The following is a 19,638-nucleotide window of genomic DNA, read 5'->3' as shown; positions in this document are numbered from 1 at the left end:
TTCCCGTGGTAGGTTAAGGGCCTGATGCCTTTGTCTGCCTGCCTGTGGGAAAGACCTCCCCTGAACTGCAGTCTTACACAGTTTATTCATCTTTTTCAATAAAAGAGAGAAAATGTAACTTTGGTGCTTAAAAATTTATCTTCAACCTAAGAAAAATAAAATACAAAGAATTCTGCAGAGCCTTCTGGGAAGCAACACAGGGAAAGGCTAAACCCTAATTCCTTGTTTTCCTCCAAGCAAATAGTTTCTGTGCTCATTCACCCCTGAATATTCCAATTATTCTTCTATCCAAAAACTACACACACAGGTACCTGGACATGAGAGCTGCATGCTCAGTAGTGAGTTTTCCAATTTTAGAATATGTGAAGCTTTATGAAGAAGTGGCTATAAGACTGGATTGTATTTTTCAAACTTGGGATGAAGCTTTTTTTTTTAAGTTAATCAAACAGAAAACCAACTGTTTGAGATCCACATACAGTAGAACCAGACAGTTAAACAAAATGCAAATAGCAGCCAGCTTAAACTAGTTCAATGAATTCTTTGCCTGTGATTCTGTAAACTAGTTCAGCTTATGTCCAAAGCCCTTGAACAGCCAGTGGACTCCCATCTCTATCATTCTGTTGCAAGGAGGCAAATTCCTTTTGTACTAAGAGAGTGACTTTCTTACAGATGCAAAGTTGCAGAAAAGGAGACTGATGAATTCAGCACGGACTGAATTCATCTGACTGAATGACTCAAGGTCATTCCCCATGGTCATTTGCCAATGTATACAGAAATGCAGAACATTTATTCTCCTTTACCCTCACTTTTTCCTCTTTTAAATCTCTCTGGCCATATTGTTTATTAAAATTCCATCTATTAAAGCATCTTTATGGAATTAAGAAATCTGATTAATTAATACATGGCTGTACAGCACTGTAACTTAGAAAATGGAATCTTCTTTAGTGTGACCAAAATTTTGGCATACCATCATTTTCCTGAGGAAATACAAACAGTCCCAGCGTTATGAAGTATAACCAGAATTTCCGTAACAGTTTCTAAACACATTATCGAAACTATTTTTACAAGCAGAAACTCGAGAGAGCATCATCATTACACATCTTGCACTGGAAGAATCAATCAACTGGAGAGATGGAACAAGAGGTCAACATGTTCTTTTCTTTCTCAAGAAAGACTTTTTCCTAGCCATTACAGAAGTCTCCCTTAAGCAACCCCAGTGAAGAATGTGGAGAGGAGAAAGATGACATTTCCAGAAATACCAGTAAGCAACAAGCACGGAAAAATAAACTGCACTCTAGAAGAATCATAAACATTCTGTACATGTTTCATTAGAAAGGAAATAGCTGCTTCCCAGAATTCTTGAAAAAAAAAAACCCTCAACTAAAAAAAGACTGATTTCTAATAATCTTCAACTTGCAGTCTTTCATTCTATTTCTTTCCCCTGTTCTAAACACACACTTTACAGTACATCTAATATTTTACCCGGCTAACTGAATTACCAGGATAAGGAAAGTTAACACTTAGCTTATTAAAGCCTTGAAACACCTAAGATAGTTTTCCTGTAGATTGAATGTTGAGTTTAAAGGTCGAGGACCACGGTGACGGGGTCACAAAGGATTGCCCTTTATCTTGGGCCACCTCGCCCACAGTGCCAAGCAGGTCCCTCTGTACACAGGGCTCACATCTCCAGCCCTTAGAACTTCATGTTTGTTCTCTCTAAGTGCAACCCCAACTCTCAGTCTGTCTTTGAAGCATCTCAGAGGTGACCTCTCCAGCACTGCCAACGCAGCACTGGGGTAGAGTTGGCACACACAAGAAATTGGCTCTGTTTTCACCTGATCCTCATTTGGGAGGGAGGCAAAGAAAAAAGTTTTGTTCTTATTCAGATTTCAATAGCAGCTGTCGGAAAGCTGCTCAGCTGTTTGGAATGTCAGAAGCAGTCCCTTTGGAGCTGGATTAGAGGGAGATGGAGACAGCCAAGAGCGCTGAGCAGATAGCTGTGTAACCGTGGAGTAAAACTTACTGCATTTTCACAGACTGAAAGAATCCATTCTCTGTCACATACAGCTCACCCTCAAATCCTGCAAGCAGGGCCTAAACTAAACCTATTCTTTAGGCTTGACTAATCTACTTTCACTAAATAACTATATAAGATGTATTGGGACAAGAACTCTAAAAATAAATCTGACAGTTTTATTGGAGGGGAAGCTACAATGTCTGCAAGCCAACAAAAATAACGATTTTTCATTCTACTCACAGATCAGGAAAAATATCCATGTTTGCCAAATAAAAAAAAAAAACCCTACAAAACTGATGGGAACGGAAAATATTTTCATGCTGAAAGAGGATATTACAAACAATGGAGACTCAAAGTCAAATGTCTCTTTATCCTTTTGAAAGGAACTTTCTGAAATACAACACCCAATTTTTGCAAGAATGATGTAACCTTTAAACAATACTACTCCAAATACTTTGTCATCTAACTTTTATGTAATTATTTCACAAATTATGATGGAGCTGACCAACCCATGCCTACACATTTGAGAATTTCTTCTGGCCGCCTGGCTTTAATTTTCAGCCCTTCTGGCAGTATTGAAAAAAACTGAAAAAGAGCTGAAAATCTCAGGCCTACTTTTATTTCAGAAGTTATTCCAGAAGTCCAGAATATAGAAGTTCAGTGAAGAAACAGTGTGCAGATAAGCAAGCCTGATGATTCTCAGATTTAAGCCCAGAAAATGGCTTAAAAAAAAAAAAAATCAAGAAAAATTGCCGGTAACACCTGTACTCAAAACTACATTTTGACATTCCTTACTGTTATTCTTCAGATGAGAGGGTAGGTGGAACAGCTTTTCCATGAGATCAGCCCAAATATATACACTAGGACTGATCTAGACAGCACCTAGAAGTACCTGCAGAAGTATCACGGTTTTGGGGTCACTTGATCTGTTCAGCTGGAGAAGAGGAGGCTGAGGAGAGACCTCACTGCAGTCACAATTTCCCTGTGAGGGGAAGAGAGGAGGGGCGGGCACTGATCTCTTCTCTCTGGTGACCAGTGACAGGACCCGAGGGAATGTCCTGAAGTTCTGCCAGGGGAGGGTTAGGCTGGATATTAGGGAAAGGTTCTTCACCCAGAGGGCACTGGAACAGGCTTCCCAGGGAAGTGGTCACAGCAGCAAGCCTGGCAGAGTTCAGGAAGAGTTTGGACAATGCTCTCAGGCACAGGGTGTGACTCTTGGGGATGGGCTGTGCAGGGTCACGAGTGGGACTCAGTGATCCCTGTGGTCCCTTCCAACTCAGCTTATTCTGTGATTCTATACCAACCGTCATTCTTCTCCTCTAGCTGAGATGGTCTGAAAAACCCAACCATTCTGTACTGAAACATGGTAACAACAACATTAATATTTTCCACACAAAATGTTGCAAGAGGAAAAGGAGGAGGGAGTGTTTCAGCCTGCAAGGCCAGGAGTCGCTCAGCCTAAGATAGTAGCACACATTTTCAAATGCTTCCCAGTCAGAGGCACGTGCATTATAATCTCCTGCAAAAGAGAGGAACAGCTGGCTAATTAATACATTAGCCACACACAATGTTAGGATGAATCAATCCAGCTACAGCATCAGAAGTCCCACCACATCTACAGAGAGGAAAAGCTTTGCTCTACCCTCTTATAGCAGCCAACAAGCTTCTAGGCCACCTGCAGAATCAGTTGCTCCAAAGCATGAAAAAATTTCTCCAGACCATGGACTTTCAAACGAGAACATGCACTCAATTTAAGAAATGCCAATTGAAATCTAGCAGCAACCAAATGAAAACTTCACTACTTATAGAAATTAATTTTTCATCTTGAAAGTAGGTTATGAAACAGTTATCTGAATAAGTTTACACATAAAGACATTACATTCCATTGTCCTACTTTACACATTGCTAAGTTTTGCAGGAGAGAAGACAATTAGAAAACTGAAGAAAGTAAAATTCTGTTGTGTCTTGGCAACTAGAAAATGGAAAGAATACAATTAGTCAATTCTCAATATATCAGGATAATATTCTGGGAATCTGGATCCCTTACTAATTCCTGATTCTTTCAGCATTGGAGAGATCAGCCAGCAAAGTGAAAATACATTAAAATTGGGTTCAGAATTTTATAGTTTGAATACACAATATTCAAACACATTTTAAAATACTCAGTTGAGTTGCTTCTGCTGGACAAAGAAAATAAGAATCAGAAATAGGCTTGGACTGAGTAGATTAAACTGAATTATTGTAGACTTTCCAGTAAATCCATCAAAATTTTTTTCATTTTAAAACTTAAGTGCAATTGTCTTGTATGCAATAAATACAGTTCTAGTGTTCCTCAAATCTGTATCAGTACTTCAGCAAACAAACAAACAAACAAACAAACAAAAACAAAAGAACAACCATCTCTAATTCTTACAATAATCATAGGTCTTGTAAAGCATGTTTTATATAATGTAGAATATGTAGTGTTCGGCACTACAATAAAATCAGAACAGAATAATAGCTGATGTAGTTAATAATATCTACTGGGATATTATTTCCTTAAGCTGCACAAAGGAAAGACAAAATTCAAACAACTGAAATAAGTACTAATTTATGATAACTGAGTCACTACAGGGTAGCCTGTGCCTTGTACTGAATCTAATAGCCCATATTTTAGAGCATCTCAATCTTGTAGTTGACATTCAATTCACTACTTCCCAAAAAGTTATTAGCAAAAGTGATAACATCTGAATTTGCAATGGAAAAAATGAATCAACATCCAATCTCTTGTCCTACAGATCTTTTAGGCTCCCACAGATTCATTTTTCTCTCTTTCAGAGGTCAACCACATTTGGCACTTCCCACTGCAAGCACCATACTACAATGTTAGCCAGCAGTAGCACAGTGATGGCGCAGGGAGAGAATTTGTTCTTTAGTTTGCCTGCTCTATGTCCCACTACTGCCAGAAAATGTGCCAGTAAGAGAAGGGGAAAAAAGTAACATGAACACTCCTATCAAACAGCATTTGACACTGGCTGGACCCAGTCTCACACAATGGATCTCAGGCTGGAGGATGGAGAAAAATGTTCAAGCAGATTGTGCTCCATTGGATTAGGAAGTACTTTTTGTAAGAAACACCAAGTCTGTACTTTATTAAGACCCCAATTCTAGGTGATCTGAAGCATTCTCTGAGTTGCATTCAGCATGTAAAGTAGTTCAATCTACCACCTCATAGCATGGACCAATCAATTCAAGTTAGGCCAGCACTTCTAGTTTGTTGAGACCTGAACATCCTTCAGTTACTTTTTGTCTACAGCTATATCCTGAGGTCAATTTAAATTTTTTTTTATTTAAAAAGGTCTTACTGTATTTAACAACAAACATTATCTTGTCTTTTTTTCTAGCTGTCTAGAATAGTATCAAAACTGTATCAACATAGTTCAGTAGTTTTGCAGACTTGGTTCTTCTTTCAAAGCCAGATGCCACTGGAAATTCAGCAGATGAACTGCTTAATGTTTAGATTGTTATCCCTATGGGCAGATACCAACAGTATTTTATTACAGTGGTCTTTAAAACAGATTAATGTCATTTTACTATCATAAAAGGGTTTAACATCCTGCTAGAGGCACATACGACCATCTAGCACAATGGTGAACATGTAAGATCCAAGAAGAACAGCATTAAAGGATCCTACTATGAGTTTTAAGAGAGAAATCAGTCTCTAACACCTTGGGTTTGGGACATTTCGGAGCTGTTTGAAAGTCTGTTAAGCTGGTATGGTTCAATGTAGATAAGATTTGATCTGAAATGCATCACAGAGGATGAAAAGGGGGGGAACTAGATCTAGCTAATTATTTTTTATCCCATGGCCTTCTAAAAATAAAATCCCTGGGGTTACCAGGCAAATAGTAGTTCCAGGAAAATACTCCAGGGCATACAAAGGATTCTTTTTAATTGTTCTATCTTCAAGGAAATCACATCCTTACAACTCACACCTGAGACAGCAAAACTGTATTTGGGCCATAAAAGTGGATGTGATGATGTTATCGTTTCCCAACCCTGAGAAAGCTGTGAATTTGGTTTTTCATAGAATCATGTAACAGTTGTGGTTGGAAGAGACCTTAAAGATCATCTTGTTCAAACTCCCCTACAGTGGCAGGGACAGCTTTCACTAGACAAGGCTGCTCAAAGCCCCATCCAATCAAACTTCCAGGAATGGGGCATCCACAACTTCTCTGGGCACTTTGAAAGCTTTAGAATTGTTCTGCTGTCAGCAATTTCACAGGACCTTCTTTGGCAACAAAGGTGAGACTGAGCACAGGTTCTGCATTGGTTCTCCAGCAGTCAGAACACAGACGCGGTATGCCAAAAACGAGGCATAGTTGAAATCTTAATATTCCCAAAGGAACACATGAAACAACCATGCAGACTAGGCCAGGATGTAGCCCTTTTATGAACTTGCCCATGAAATGCCTCTGCCTTAATTTGCAATTCACTTCTTGCAGCACCAAAACCAACATCAATCCTCTATGGGTTCCAGTAAGGCCATGGCCATGGAGAATTACACTGCAGGACAGAGTTTGAAGATTTTTATCTTTCTTTAGTTTATGCAGATTCTAGCTGCTCTTGCATTTCTGATCCTGTCATTTCTGACTGCACAGCAGTGGGCTTTAAAAGCTGTTTTGACAGGGGTTGAGGCTCTAAAAAGAGATTCATGGAACCACTGCAAGTGCTCTGGAAAACAGATATGTAGGCAATACAGCTTTAAACAAGCAATGCAACTGAACACACATTTGTGAAACTATGCTTTTTAAGTGGCTGCATTTGATGCTGTCCAGAGATCACAACCTAAGATCAGAATCAACCTCTGACTCCTGAGCTCAGGGACCTGCTGCTTCCCACGGGTTTGCCTTACTGTGGGTGGATGGACGTGGGTCATTTGGGATGGCAGCTGTCACACACCCACAGGAGAATGCTGCCATCCATCCTACTCATGGAGCAAGGATGGTTTCTGGAGTTCTACTGTAAGAACTTTTTGGAACTTAGCAAACATCTCCCCGAAACCTGAAGATAACTTTATGGGCTGAAGACATTGTTTACAACTTGAATCAAAAGTCATCACAAAAAGATCATTTTCTGTGTGAGGAAAGGAAATTGTTCCATTGAAACTGCAGGAACATGCTGTAAAACAACCTCTTAATGAGGAATTAAGTATCTACAATTCACAAAAGGTTGAGAATGTCTAAAAAAACCCAAAAAAACCCAGAACAACCCTAGACCAAACTGCTCTATTTAAACAGGAAATAGAAACAAAAATTTCATCTCAAGAGAGAAGTAACTCAATTATCTGACTGCTCAGCCTAGTTTGTGGTGTCCCAGCTGATGTTAACTGTATTCATTACAGCAAATACAGGTAGTTTTGCAAAACTGCAAATCACAAACCAAATTCTGCTGTAGCCCTTAATCTATTCTACACATCACCTGACTACATCTTGCAGCTGATCAGTGCTTTTATGAATATAGAAAAATATTTTTCAGACACGATTAAAATCTTGCAAAAGCCACACAAAAGATTTGGGCTAGGCCAGAATGTACCTTCTTTGTTAATTTGTCCAGTACAAGACATTGTAGGTCAAGTTCTGTCCTAACTTGTAATTAACTTCAGAGATTTGGAAAGATGAAGGGCAAAGAGAACACATTCTTACCTTAACCAGATTAGTTCTGGCAGTGCTCACTGTTCAGCTACTTGCAGTGGACGCCCAGCAGCAAGAAACAGAGAAACCTCCCTATGCGCCACTTCCATCAACAGAAAAATGTGTGTTTACAGTGGTCAGCTGCACATCCATAGTTGGAAAAGGCATCCACAACAAACAAACTGTGCAAACAGTTTCTTAACCAACACCTTAATCACAGCAGTTACATCCCCATGCTCATAAGTGTAGGAATTAATGAACCGTGTTCTACTTTGCTTGCAGTAATGAGGTTTTAATCTACTACTGAATCTTTTCTTTACTACAAGCAATGTCACCACAGTGTGAAGTTGCTACTGACCACAGACATGCTCCTACGTCAATACAAGCATCAGTTACAGGACCATAGCCCAGGTTAGGTGAAACAGGAGTTCTCTAAACAGACAGTGCAGAAGGAGATGAATCAGGCTTGTTTGGCAGGAGTAAGACTTGAAAAAAGGGTATGTGCAGTGGTGATGAATCCAGCCTATTTCACGTGTGGGAGAACTTGACCTAAATTATCTCCTCCACCCTATTCTAACTTATGTCTGCAGTACACAGCACTTAACCAGGACGTGTCTGGCAGTGAACAGTGCTTCTGTAAATGCTGTATACAGATGAAATAGTGTTAGACAGCAGCACTCCAAAAGTTTTTAAGTCTGGGTGGGGTGACTATCTTACACAATTTCCAAATGCTGAGTGAAGAGCCAGGAAAAGGACAGCAAGTGAATATGATAAAACACAAGAAGCCTTGGCTTACAACTTCTATAGTAATTGGCTATGCAGTCAGACCTAACACCAAGAAAACACTGAGATACCTGAACAATCCTCCTAGCAGTCTCCTGCCTGATTATCTCTCATAATCTGAAGAAAAAAAAAGAGTAGCTATTTAACTGAGGAACATAACTGTTTACAATGAAAACAGTGAATCAAGAATGGGAAGACTGTCATTGCTCACCACAGAGATGCTCTTTCCATTCTCTTTGTCTTTAAAGGTGATCTTCATCAGCATCTTAATGTCTCTGGCAGTTTCCGATATGTAATGCAAGGCGTGAAGGTATTTTGAACACCAGACATATTTACACGCTGAATCCTTCTGTTTCCAAAATCCAGGACTTTATGCATCTTCCCCTAATGGTAGAATTGTAGTGTCCTCAGGAACTGAATAAACTTACTGGAGATAAAGATAGGGAAAGGCAGAATTTTCAGGATTGTTTTCCAGGATGCATTGGAGGAATGAGGGTATGAATTAAACAAAGGTTTCCATCCTGATGAATTTTTCCAAAAGGGTTTAAAAAGCACTTATTTTATTTGTAGTAAATGCCCGCTACCCTCAGGGTGAATGCTCAGGTAAATCTCCAGACTGTGAGAACACAACAACCCCTTGCTACTAAAAATAAATCCAAGATTAGGCCATAGCTTGAAGTGACAATTTTTTATTTTAGGCAAAAACAAAATAATAGGCCAAAAACATTCCGCTATTGCAGTTTGTAAAATTTTCACTGTTTTCAGTAGAAACAGTTCACAAATCAGAACGCAATATTCAAATAACATTGTGCAAAATTGTACTGGCATAACTACACATAGCAAAAAGACTAGTGTAAATCAAGAATTCCATTGAAATTAGTTGAGCTGCTCCAGTTTTACAACAGTGTACATCACCTCAGAATAGGCCCTTTTTTGCAGAACATCCCTGGAATTCCTCTTGCTTACAAAAATTGCTTTACATGCAACAAGTAACCTATCAGTACAACATAAGCAAGAACATCTCCACAAGTTATCACAGTGTAACAGAGGAAAACATGTCAGCCAATTTCATACAAAGGCAAATCTAATGGCAGTTTTGAACATTCCTTGACTGCTACCCTCAAAAATTGCACACTTCAATATACAAAATAATTTAGAATGAAGCCAAGCTATGTCCTTAACTATCAGTACATTGACAATTAGGATGGATGATGTGTTCAGAAGGGGTTTGTTTTCTTTTTTTAACTTAGCAGATTTTCCAAAGAGAGTTGTTTCAAAAGTGTGTGTAATAAATGTTAATTTGCAGTGTTATCAGGCCAAGTCCTCTTCTGCTATTCAGATAGACCTGTCAACACTACAGAAGTCTCTGTATAGTCAAATACAAATCCCAGTAAAGAACTATTAAACAAAGACCATACCTTAAGTATTTACTGATGACATGCAATGAAACTAAGCAAGCAGTAACAGGACTCCATTTACGTTTGGAGCATTCAGAAAGAGACTTGTGGTTCAGCTGGGGTACAGGACTAGAATTTCACAGAACACTTGGGAATAGTTAACATTCTCTCCCCACTTGACGTGCAAAGTAACAGTTTCTAAACAATGCATCTAAGCCATTCTTTGTATAAACAGAGCGCTGAGAGCGGAACTGATTTTCAGAGTTGCTGAAGGCTCACATCAAAAAAATACACAGGTACATCTTGCAGTGATTGGTCACTTTGTTTTCCTGTATACCCATATTCAGAAAAACAATTCTATAAGAACTCTTTGATCACAGTAAAACCAATTGTTCCCCAGTGCTTTTCACCTCCCCAGGTTATGAAGAGCTTACCTTCTACCGCCCTCCCTAAGAGCAAACATTTTTGGTGTAACATATATCAACACGGCTCGGGTCTAAGTCACCTAACGAAGGGCACACACCTGAACTTCGGAATTATATGGAGAAAGCACAGTCCTGATGTTCTCAAGTGCTTGGGTGCTTTTATTTCCTTTTTGCAGGTTATATTAATCTCATGAGGACAAGTAAGAACAACACACAAGCTTTGCTTTGGAGATGCATGTAAGTTCTGGAAGAGAACAGCTCTGCAAGTCTGTACATAGGAAAAAAACAATAAAAGGCTCTCAAAAATACCAGCTCTGCTTCCAACCACATAGATAAAAGCAACAGACCTATCCAGACTGTATGTGCGCGTGCACACAATAAATCCAGTGGAAATCAAGATACCCAAGAAGTCACCCTGCAGGAACAATCTCTGTAACTGCAAATCTCTGGTGACTTACTACACACATCCTCCTTTGCCCTCTCAGCTTGATGGAGAAGCTGTCAAGTACTCAGCAAGGAAACATTTAGCAAGGAAATATGGATATCACTGGCACTGAGTTTCTGTGAAGACATCCGTCAGCATTTTAGAGATGGCAGGGAGAGAGAACAGATAATACTTCAGCAAGGAATTACTGTGGTACCACTGAATTCTCTTAATAAGCAACAAGTTTGGCCTGAGGCAGAGGAAAGGTTAATGAATATGACTTTGCTTCCTTCTTCCCAAAAAGCTCAGTCTCAGTGTTTTTCAACAGTCTCAGACTCTGAATTCCAGGAAATTGTATTTTAGAACAAATCAAAAAATAGCCCTGAGACTAAACATACTTTATAAGAGCTGCTATTGCTTTACGTAAATCAAACACAGCAATCATTTTCTTCCACAGTAGGCAATATTTAATTTTCACTCCCTTTTTTCCTCACTTGGGATATGTACCTGAAACCAAGAATTCCTTTCCAAGATTTATGTACTTAAGCACTGTCTGTTACTTTCCCAAGTACTTAAATGCTACAGGATTATGGCACGAAGGAAGGAAAGAATAGCTGATGCAGGTCAATCTTTACCAAAGGAGCTCTCTTCCCCTGTGTCTTAAGTTTTTGGAAAAAAAACCAATTCTAATAATTACAACTGTCACCATGGACTTCATTACAATGAACTCCTTCCTTGTGATTTAAGTAGAATTCACAACTGGAGTAACATCATTTAGTATATCTCAAAATCAACTGCCAGTGTTACTGAACACAACCACCAGCCTTTAAGTGTGGCTAGAAGTGTAGAACCCCAAGAAAACAAGAATATCAAATGTGTCAAGTTATGCATAAAAAATAGACCTTTACTTTTTCTTAAACTACAAAGTAGGTAATCAAGGAACTGACTAGGTCTATGCATAGTTAGGATTTTAAGTAAGCCTAGAGAATTTGAACTTTTTCAGTAAAACTGTGCTTGTGTAATGCACAGGTCAGCTCCCCTCAAAAATGAACGTCCCACTCTATACATAAAAGGATGTTTTAAAAGCTCCATGCACTCTCAAAGCTAGTTGCAAATTGATTCAAATACTTTAGCTAACAGCCATGCTATGGCACAAGACAGCACATAAAAAATTTAAGGCTAATTTTTGTTTGCACACATCAAAGCCGGTCTCCGAACAAGAGCTGTCATATTTTCTTAACTCTGAGTCTTTAGTGTAGATTCATAATAATCTTGAGCTGCCACAGCAATAGTAGAGTTGTCCTGCATATAAAAAAGACTGAATGTTGTCCTGAATGCAGTTTTTTTATAAAAAGCAAAAACTTCACACGTTTACATTTGGTTTTTATCAGAGCAGCTCACTAATTTGTACAGTACATTGTCCAATAACATACAAGGTAAACTACCAGAGAGATACTTAAAGTACTACAACAACAGGTGCAAAAGAAAGTCCTACAGAAAAAGCCCATTGCTGTTTGGGAGTCACACTGTGATGAAAACAAACATCAGAATGCATTTTGGTGAAGTCAGTTAAGTGTCAAGGCTGTAATAAAGGCTTTTTGTCAACTTTAGCCCTTCTTCATGGCTCTTAACCATTCAGTTAAGATCTCCTAATAAAGCACTAGGCAGTTTGGCAACAATGAAGTTCTTTACATGCTACTGTTACAGAAATAGAAAACAGACTTAAAAAGCACTTCCTTCACCTGAATATGATCTGGATTCAGTCACACCAGGTTTAAACAAACCTATCTAAAGCAGTAAATTTTGGACTTCAAATTGCACTGTAGTGTTTCAGAAGAAACAAATTAATATCCACAAAGCCTAGAAAAGAACTATTAACTGGCAAAATTACACAAGTTTGATGCACAATGCTGCTTAGTTTAAAAACTCTGTTCCTCAACAACTCCAGGTGACTGACAATGTCAGTGCAAATCAAAACTGTTACTTCAAAACAATTCTGTCCATTTGCATGGGAAGACAGATAGTAAACCAAATGATGCTTATTTGCTAATTTAACAGGTGAAATAGTTTCATATTTCCTGATACAATTTTAACTGACTGATTTTTTTTTTTGCATAACATTTTAAAAATAGTATAAATAGAGAACTTGCACATTCTAGTATGATTTACACTTACTTGCTGAATAAAGTACACTGCAACCATAGTTGCTAATACAGGATTTAAAGGAACAGCAAATATGCATCAAAATTATGATCATTATCTGCCCACATATGCAGGGTTTTTTTCTCTCAAAACAAAATGTTTGCAAGCAAATTCATCATATTAAGCACTGAACAAGACTGTTACATTTGCAGTGTCATCTTTAAATAGTTGCCATTATGAGGAGACCTGAGAATACAACTGATCCATGGAGGCTATGTAGATGGAAGTTGTGTTTATGCAAGCCAGTGAGACCTGCTTGTGTGTAACAGACCAATATTCAGACCCAGACACTGCCCACAATGACACCTACTTTGAAATTACTGATTCAAACTGTTGACAAGGTACAAGATCAACTTTTTTTGTGACTATGACACTGGTCTTTAGGTCATTGCAGTTTTCAGCATATCTATAATTGTATTAACTCAAACCCAAGTAATTCACTCTAGGAACACATAAGAAACCTCAGTGAAGTTCCTGAACAGTTTCTATTTGCAGTTGCCTTTCCCCCCATTTTTGCCTTTTATTGTAATTTCAAAGCAACCATTAACTGCCACATTATCAGGACAAACCAACTATCAAAAAAAAAAAAAAATCCTCTGTTTTACATGCCAGCCTAAGCTGCTAGTCAAAAAGAGAGAACGTATCTGCTGCTGTAAACTTCTGCATAACAGGTATCATGCCTGACAAACCATCACCTTCAACGGACACACAAACACCACTACGACAAAAGGGAGGAAACCATGCACAGGTATTTCAGTATTATGTGGCCAGGGTCTATAATACAGTGATGAGTCACGTCAGAGCAAATTTGTACCAAGAGTGATTAATGATTCAGGCTGACTCGTAAGGATCTAAGCAAGCCTGTAAGAGCCAAGTATTTTCTGGAAGAAAGAATACTGAGTAAGAGGATAGTTATGTTTTTTCCCTACATCTGCACAAAAATTCTATGGACAAATAGAACAATACCAGGGCAAGTGCTTTAAAATGCAATTTTCCAGCCAATAAACCAACACTAGTAGGAATTCTGTGAAGGAAGGAGTTTTAAGAATGTGACTTACCAGAAGCACAAATTTTTGATATTAAAAAAATTTACACTATATACTAACACTGTTTTTGCATACTCTTCTGTGTTAAAAGTTTCAAACATGTTAACTTGTCTTGCTTTGTTTAGGTCTGAGGCTGTTCAGCAAGGTCACATAATTTGAGACTGCCGTAATAGTTCAGCAATCCTTTGGTCCCATCAGCTGTAAGCCAGCTAAGTATAAAAGAACCTTCCCTACCAAAGGAAAAAAAAAAAAGGGGGTAAGGGATCATCACCAGGAAACACCATCTGCTACAAACCAGAAAAGGCAAAATTTTGTTACAAAATACACATTTTCATACAAAAGACATCTTGCAAAACCATCTGATTGCCCCTCCCTCTGAAGATTACAATGGTAAATGGGATCAGCTGGCTGGTCTTGAGATTTGTTTTAATGGGGAAAGAAAAGTCAGAGGACACACACCATCACAACAACTGGTCCTTTAAATGGCAAAGGAATATGACAGTCTGTTTTCACCAGTGTTTAAAAAAAGCAGGAGAGAAACAGAACCAGAGTCTTCAAAAGCAGAAAGTACAACAGCGTATCAGCTGCTGCATCCTCCTGACTTCTCAATGTGCTACCAAACTGTCAATTATACAAACAGTTCGATCACGGCAGGGCCATGAATTGTTAAAACAATGCATGTGTGTGATCAGAAAGGTCCGGCCAATTGGTTCCATTTTATTCCCAGTAGTTGCCCAGAAAAATGTCAAGACAATCTAAATTATTCTTCAGCTTCCTCAATACATCCTGACTGCTGGAGCAGAGAGGTCTGTGGTATTACTGTACTTGTTCCGCGAGAGATCCTGTCTTGATCTGTGCTTGTAGTCAAGGAGGCCATAGAAATGGGCTGTAACAAACCAGGCGTCATGCTGGAGGAGACAGTCAGGCTGTGTGTAGTGCCCTTAAGTGTGAGATCCTGTGTGGGAAGAAGTGGCTTGAGGATGCTGACAAGACAGAAAGCAGAGCCACTTTTCGGAATGAAATTCACTTTGTTCTTGTCAGGGCAATAGAAGGCTGGAATTTCATGCAATGGCTTTGGCCTAGAAATAAAATACACACAATAGTTTCATGGAACAATCAAATTCTGCCAATGGCAGGGACGTATTGCTGAACACATCACCAGAAACAAGCCAAGGTTTCAATCTGAAGTATTTCAGCTACTCAACAATGCCTTAATGACACTCACAGCACAGAGCAAACGACAAGATGGTTTAAACCACTTGTTTACACATGCTGCAAGGCAACAGCATGTTCTTAGGGCAGGCTGTTTCCAAACCTAAGGAACCCAACCAACTTCATGCTTGATCACAAACCCTATCCATGAATTACCACATTCATTATATGAGAAAGTATTTTCAATTGTGCTCTTCAGAAACTTTCACAACCCAATCAGTTCTGCCCCACATACAGAGACCGTTTATACGGCAAGCCATGTGAAAGAAAGCTGGCATAGCAATGATCCTAATACTGCATATCTCAAAGGGGCTCATGATCATCAGGGGATCGATCCCCTTTTCTATACTTTTGCCTTCTTTGCATGTTCACATGAGAGTGCCCTGACTCTCCACAGATGATGACCCCAATCTTACTAAAAAACTCAATTCAGAGAGTAAAGTGTAGTTCTCATGATCAAGTCCCTATAACCTGGGAAGGAAGTGTGGAACACATATTTAGATCTTGACTTGCAGTTTTGCCATCTCAGCATAGAACTCAGCCCAAGACACGCTTTAATGAAAAGAGAGCTGGAATGGAAATCATGGATAGCTTAGGAATGCTTTCTGTGTTCACTTCTGCGTTCTAACGCTGCAACGTAAATCTACTTAGTGTAGCCAACGTCTACTTCAAGATGGAACTATCTGCTTTAAAGTCTCTCTTTACTGCTTGAAAAGAGCCATCAGAAAGTTTTATTCACTTTTTGTTGTTGCCAGCATTGTCCTTTAGCCTATAACCTCTCCCTCTCCTCCTTGTGTTTGTAAAAAAGACATGTTCACTTCTGTCTTTGTTTTACTAAGCCAAGCAACCCAATCTTCCAGCATATTCTTGAGAGATACTTTATTCTGAAAAGTAATTCTGTTCATGAAATAGGGTACATTTCTATGTCAGTTGATTCCCCCAAATGTCCAGAAAATTCAACCCCACTTGTAAATCTCCTTGCCAAAAGAAAATCCTGTACAGGATTTTCAAACAGAAATTGTTAAACAAAGGTTGAGCTTTAAATAGGTACACTCATATATTCCACAGACACACAGAATTTGAGTAACAGACATGAAAAGATGTGGGTTTTTTTTATGAGACTGCAGTGTCTGAGGACTGCCATAGCAAGGTAGAAACTTCTGTAGAAGCCTGTTTCACTCTACAGCAGAACAGTCCTAGAGTTAGGCAGAGAGGACTTCCAAAAAGAAATGCAAATACAAGTCAAACTCCACTAGATTATGTTCCTGTAGCAAGTGAATACTAACTAACTATCAGTTGGCCACATAGTTTACACAGGCTAAAATAGAGACAGGAAACTTCAGTTACTGTAACCCTTCCCACATTGCTATGGGACAGGCTGTAGAGACTTCTCAAAATCCATTTGCACAGTTCAGCAAAGCTAATTTTTTTTTAAACTAACATTTATACAAGATGGAATTCTTGAGATAACAGAGGCATAAGAGAGTTGTAATCTATCTATACTCCTTGTGTGACAGGATGCAATTTTTAACTGTAGGTTAAGATTCTTGCATACAAGTGACACGAGGTTATGAAAACTTCTCTGAAATAATAAAACAAACTCCCAGAATATTCCCAAATGACAAAAGTTGGCTTTTTCAGAATAATGAAAGCATCAAATACTCAGGGTCATGTTCACTCCTCTGTCACTAGAAGTTTCACAACTACATTAATTTAGCTGAGAAGAATATAGTCTTCAGAGTCTAGATTAGTGGATGTGCCTGTTGAGCTGCGACATACATTAGCTGATGTACCTGCACTACAGCCTGTTATTATCTCTCTCCCTATTTGATTATTTGAGTTCTTCTCCCACTATCTGCCCGGTAATAGACTCCTCTCAAATGATGCTGGCTTTTAAAAAACACCACTCAAGATTTTAACACTAAATTCCAGCAATAAAATACACACAGATATGCCAGTATAAAGTCACACCAAAAAACAGATCAGGCTGTTAGCATGGCTTTAACAACTGGACTAATAACTTCTATCTGACACAAAATCAATAAAGCAATAATTAATCTGATCTTTAGATGTTGTTTCTTATGTAGCAAAAATCAACTTACAAGTTTTCCTCAAAGACTTTCACCTTTTCACAGCCCTCAGGAGGTTCACGCTTGAACATGTAGCTGTTGTTGGGTTTTGGCGAGGTAGCGTATTTTGGCAAGGGAGAATTATTCCCATTTTCTGCAGGAACAGAGTTTCTTGTTACTGAAATGTGACACATTATAAAAAACCACAAGAGCTACCTTTAAATGCCCCCTGAATTTAAAGCCACTTCGTAACCAATGTTACGAAATTCAAAAACATTTTCATTTGCCTTCAAAGCCTTCATTTGCAAATAAGCTTTCTTATCTCAATTCCTTTCCTTCTTTCTATTTCACCTTACAGCATTTCCAGGCTCCTGCAATCTCGATCATTCCTGGATATTTTCAATTTGTAACTACGAATCTAAATCAATGGCTCTGTGTTGTCATCACCTACCCCAAAAAACTGGGCACAAGCCATATTCTTAGAAAAACAGAACAAGTTTATGTTGATCTATAAAATTTTCCTAGGATCTCTCAAAATATTTCAGATAAAGAAAGAATAATTAAATAAACCCTAAACACTTAAACTTCTATGGGTGTGTGTATGTGAAACTCCATAAAGTTGCAGATTTTAGGATCATAAAAACCACCCGACACAAGCAACAGGACTACTGTGCTGTTTCACCTGATACTGTACATTCTTGCTTCTTCAACCTGCTTAAAATATTCAAAGAATATATTATCTAAAAGAAATGCTTTTTGGAAGGAAAATTCCTCAGTCACATCAATCCAGCTTTAATTAATGTATGTACATACAATATTTAGAGCAATTTGGAAAAAACCAGATCATATACAAAAAATCCCCACATTCTACCCTTTTCTCCATGGATGCAGGGAACAAACCCTCTCTTTTACCTATGTAGTTATGTGCATCACGTAAGTTCAGCACTGTTGAACTTTAAAAGTGACACGGTACCTTTATCTCTAGAATCACCAAGGAGATCATCTGCAGGACATGGACTTTCCTCACTGCCTTCATTACAGATGGTAAGAAATGAGGTTGGAGACACTGACTGGGAGCGGCTGCTGTTGTTGCTGCCCTTGTCTGCCCCACCGGGTGTTTGGGTATCAATGCTGCGAGTGCTGCTGCTGCGCTGCACCAACGGAGGCGGGGCACGGTGCCCGTCGGGAATATCTTGAGGCTGTTAAAAATTAAAGGTATCAGACAGCTGCTCTTGTCTGGGTAGCAAGTTCTTTACATCCAGTAATGGTGAGGGTCTTTTGGGGTTTTCTAAAACCATTTCAGGTAGAAATTTCTATTTGTTACACGCAACTCTAAAAGAAACTAAAATGTCAGGTTCAGAAACTAAGGACAACGGTTTTTAAGATTTCACATCATCACAGAATTGCTGTGGCTGGAAGGAACCTCTTAAGATTATCAAGTTTAACATCTCTGCTCCAGCAGACTTAGGTCGAACAGCATGTCCAGGACTCTGTCCAGCCAAGTTTTTAATATCTCCACAGACAATGTTTCCATAGCTTCTCTGAGTAACTTGCTCTGGGTTCTGCACACCCTCACACATAAAAAAACCACCTCCCAAACCTAACATTTTAAGATTTATGCCCACTGCCCCTTGCCCCATCACGGGGCACTACAGAGAAGAGACCAGCTCCCTCCATTTCTGCACGAGATATTTATGCAGATTAATAAGATCCGCAGAGCTGTCTCTCCTCAAGGCTGAACACTTCTATCTCTCTCAGCTTCTCATCAAAGACATCTTGGTTCCTTAATCATCTTCACAGTCTGTATTTCTGATACCTTATCACTAAATTCACCTCCAAATACTGTTAAAATAAAATTAACATTAAAAATGGGCAAATTATGATTTACCTAGGATGGGGACAGTTCAGCATGGGCAAAAAAGAGTTACTACAGAAACTCTCAAGAGAGACATTTTGCTTTTCCCTGTTTCACTGAGATTTCTTACTTAGAGGAAAAGGTTCAGATTCAAGCTTTAACTCTTTCATTCCTTTTGCTTTCCAAGAGGCTTTTCAACTAATTTATTATTATTAAAGAAAATAATAAATACAAATATAAATTAAAAGATTCCAGACAAATTTAATTGAAAAACGGTGCAAAATAAAATTTATGGCTTGATCTCAAAGCAAAACCAAAATAATTATATAGAGCAGTTGGTGGCAGATACATACGACAAGTTGTTCCTCTTTGTCTCCTGTCTCCTTAATTATTATCTCAATCTCTTGATTCAATCCTTCTACACTGTTTCGGAATCGTGACCCCGTTGATTTGGTAATAGGTATCACAGGAACAAGAGCACTCTTTGGGATGGGAGCCTAAAGAACCAGAGACAATAGGAAAACAATGTAGATTTA

General features: G+C 38.7%; 1 protein-coding gene across 1 annotated transcript in view; it reads right to left on the bottom strand.

Moving 5' to 3' along the window:
* Positions 1-9,145: 9,145 nt before the first annotated feature.
* The window catches only part of FAM117B (family with sequence similarity 117 member B), a 28,324-nt gene continuing 17,831 nt past the window's right edge, over positions 9,146-19,638 (bottom strand). The window contains exons 5-8 of the mRNA XM_066189705.1: positions 19,456-19,599; positions 18,221-18,446; positions 17,281-17,401; positions 9,146-15,045 (exon numbers count right to left, since the gene is read on the bottom strand). Of these exons, the coding sequence (XP_066045802.1) occupies positions 14,727-15,045; positions 17,281-17,401; positions 18,221-18,446; positions 19,456-19,599 (810 nt within the window). The 3' untranslated portion in view covers positions 9,146-14,726. The remainder of the gene's footprint in view (positions 15,046-17,280; positions 17,402-18,220; positions 18,447-19,455; positions 19,600-19,638) is intronic.

Source organism: Chamaea fasciata, unplaced genomic scaffold (assembly GCF_029207755.1).
Source record: "Chamaea fasciata isolate MVZ Bird 193981 ecotype frontalis unplaced genomic scaffold, bChaFas1.0.hap1 SCAF_8, whole genome shotgun sequence".
Taxonomy (NCBI): domain Eukaryota; kingdom Metazoa; phylum Chordata; class Aves; order Passeriformes; family Sylviidae; genus Chamaea; species Chamaea fasciata.
The sequence above is the reverse complement of the archived record's forward strand: the minus strand, read 5'-3'. Positions and strand labels throughout refer to the sequence as shown.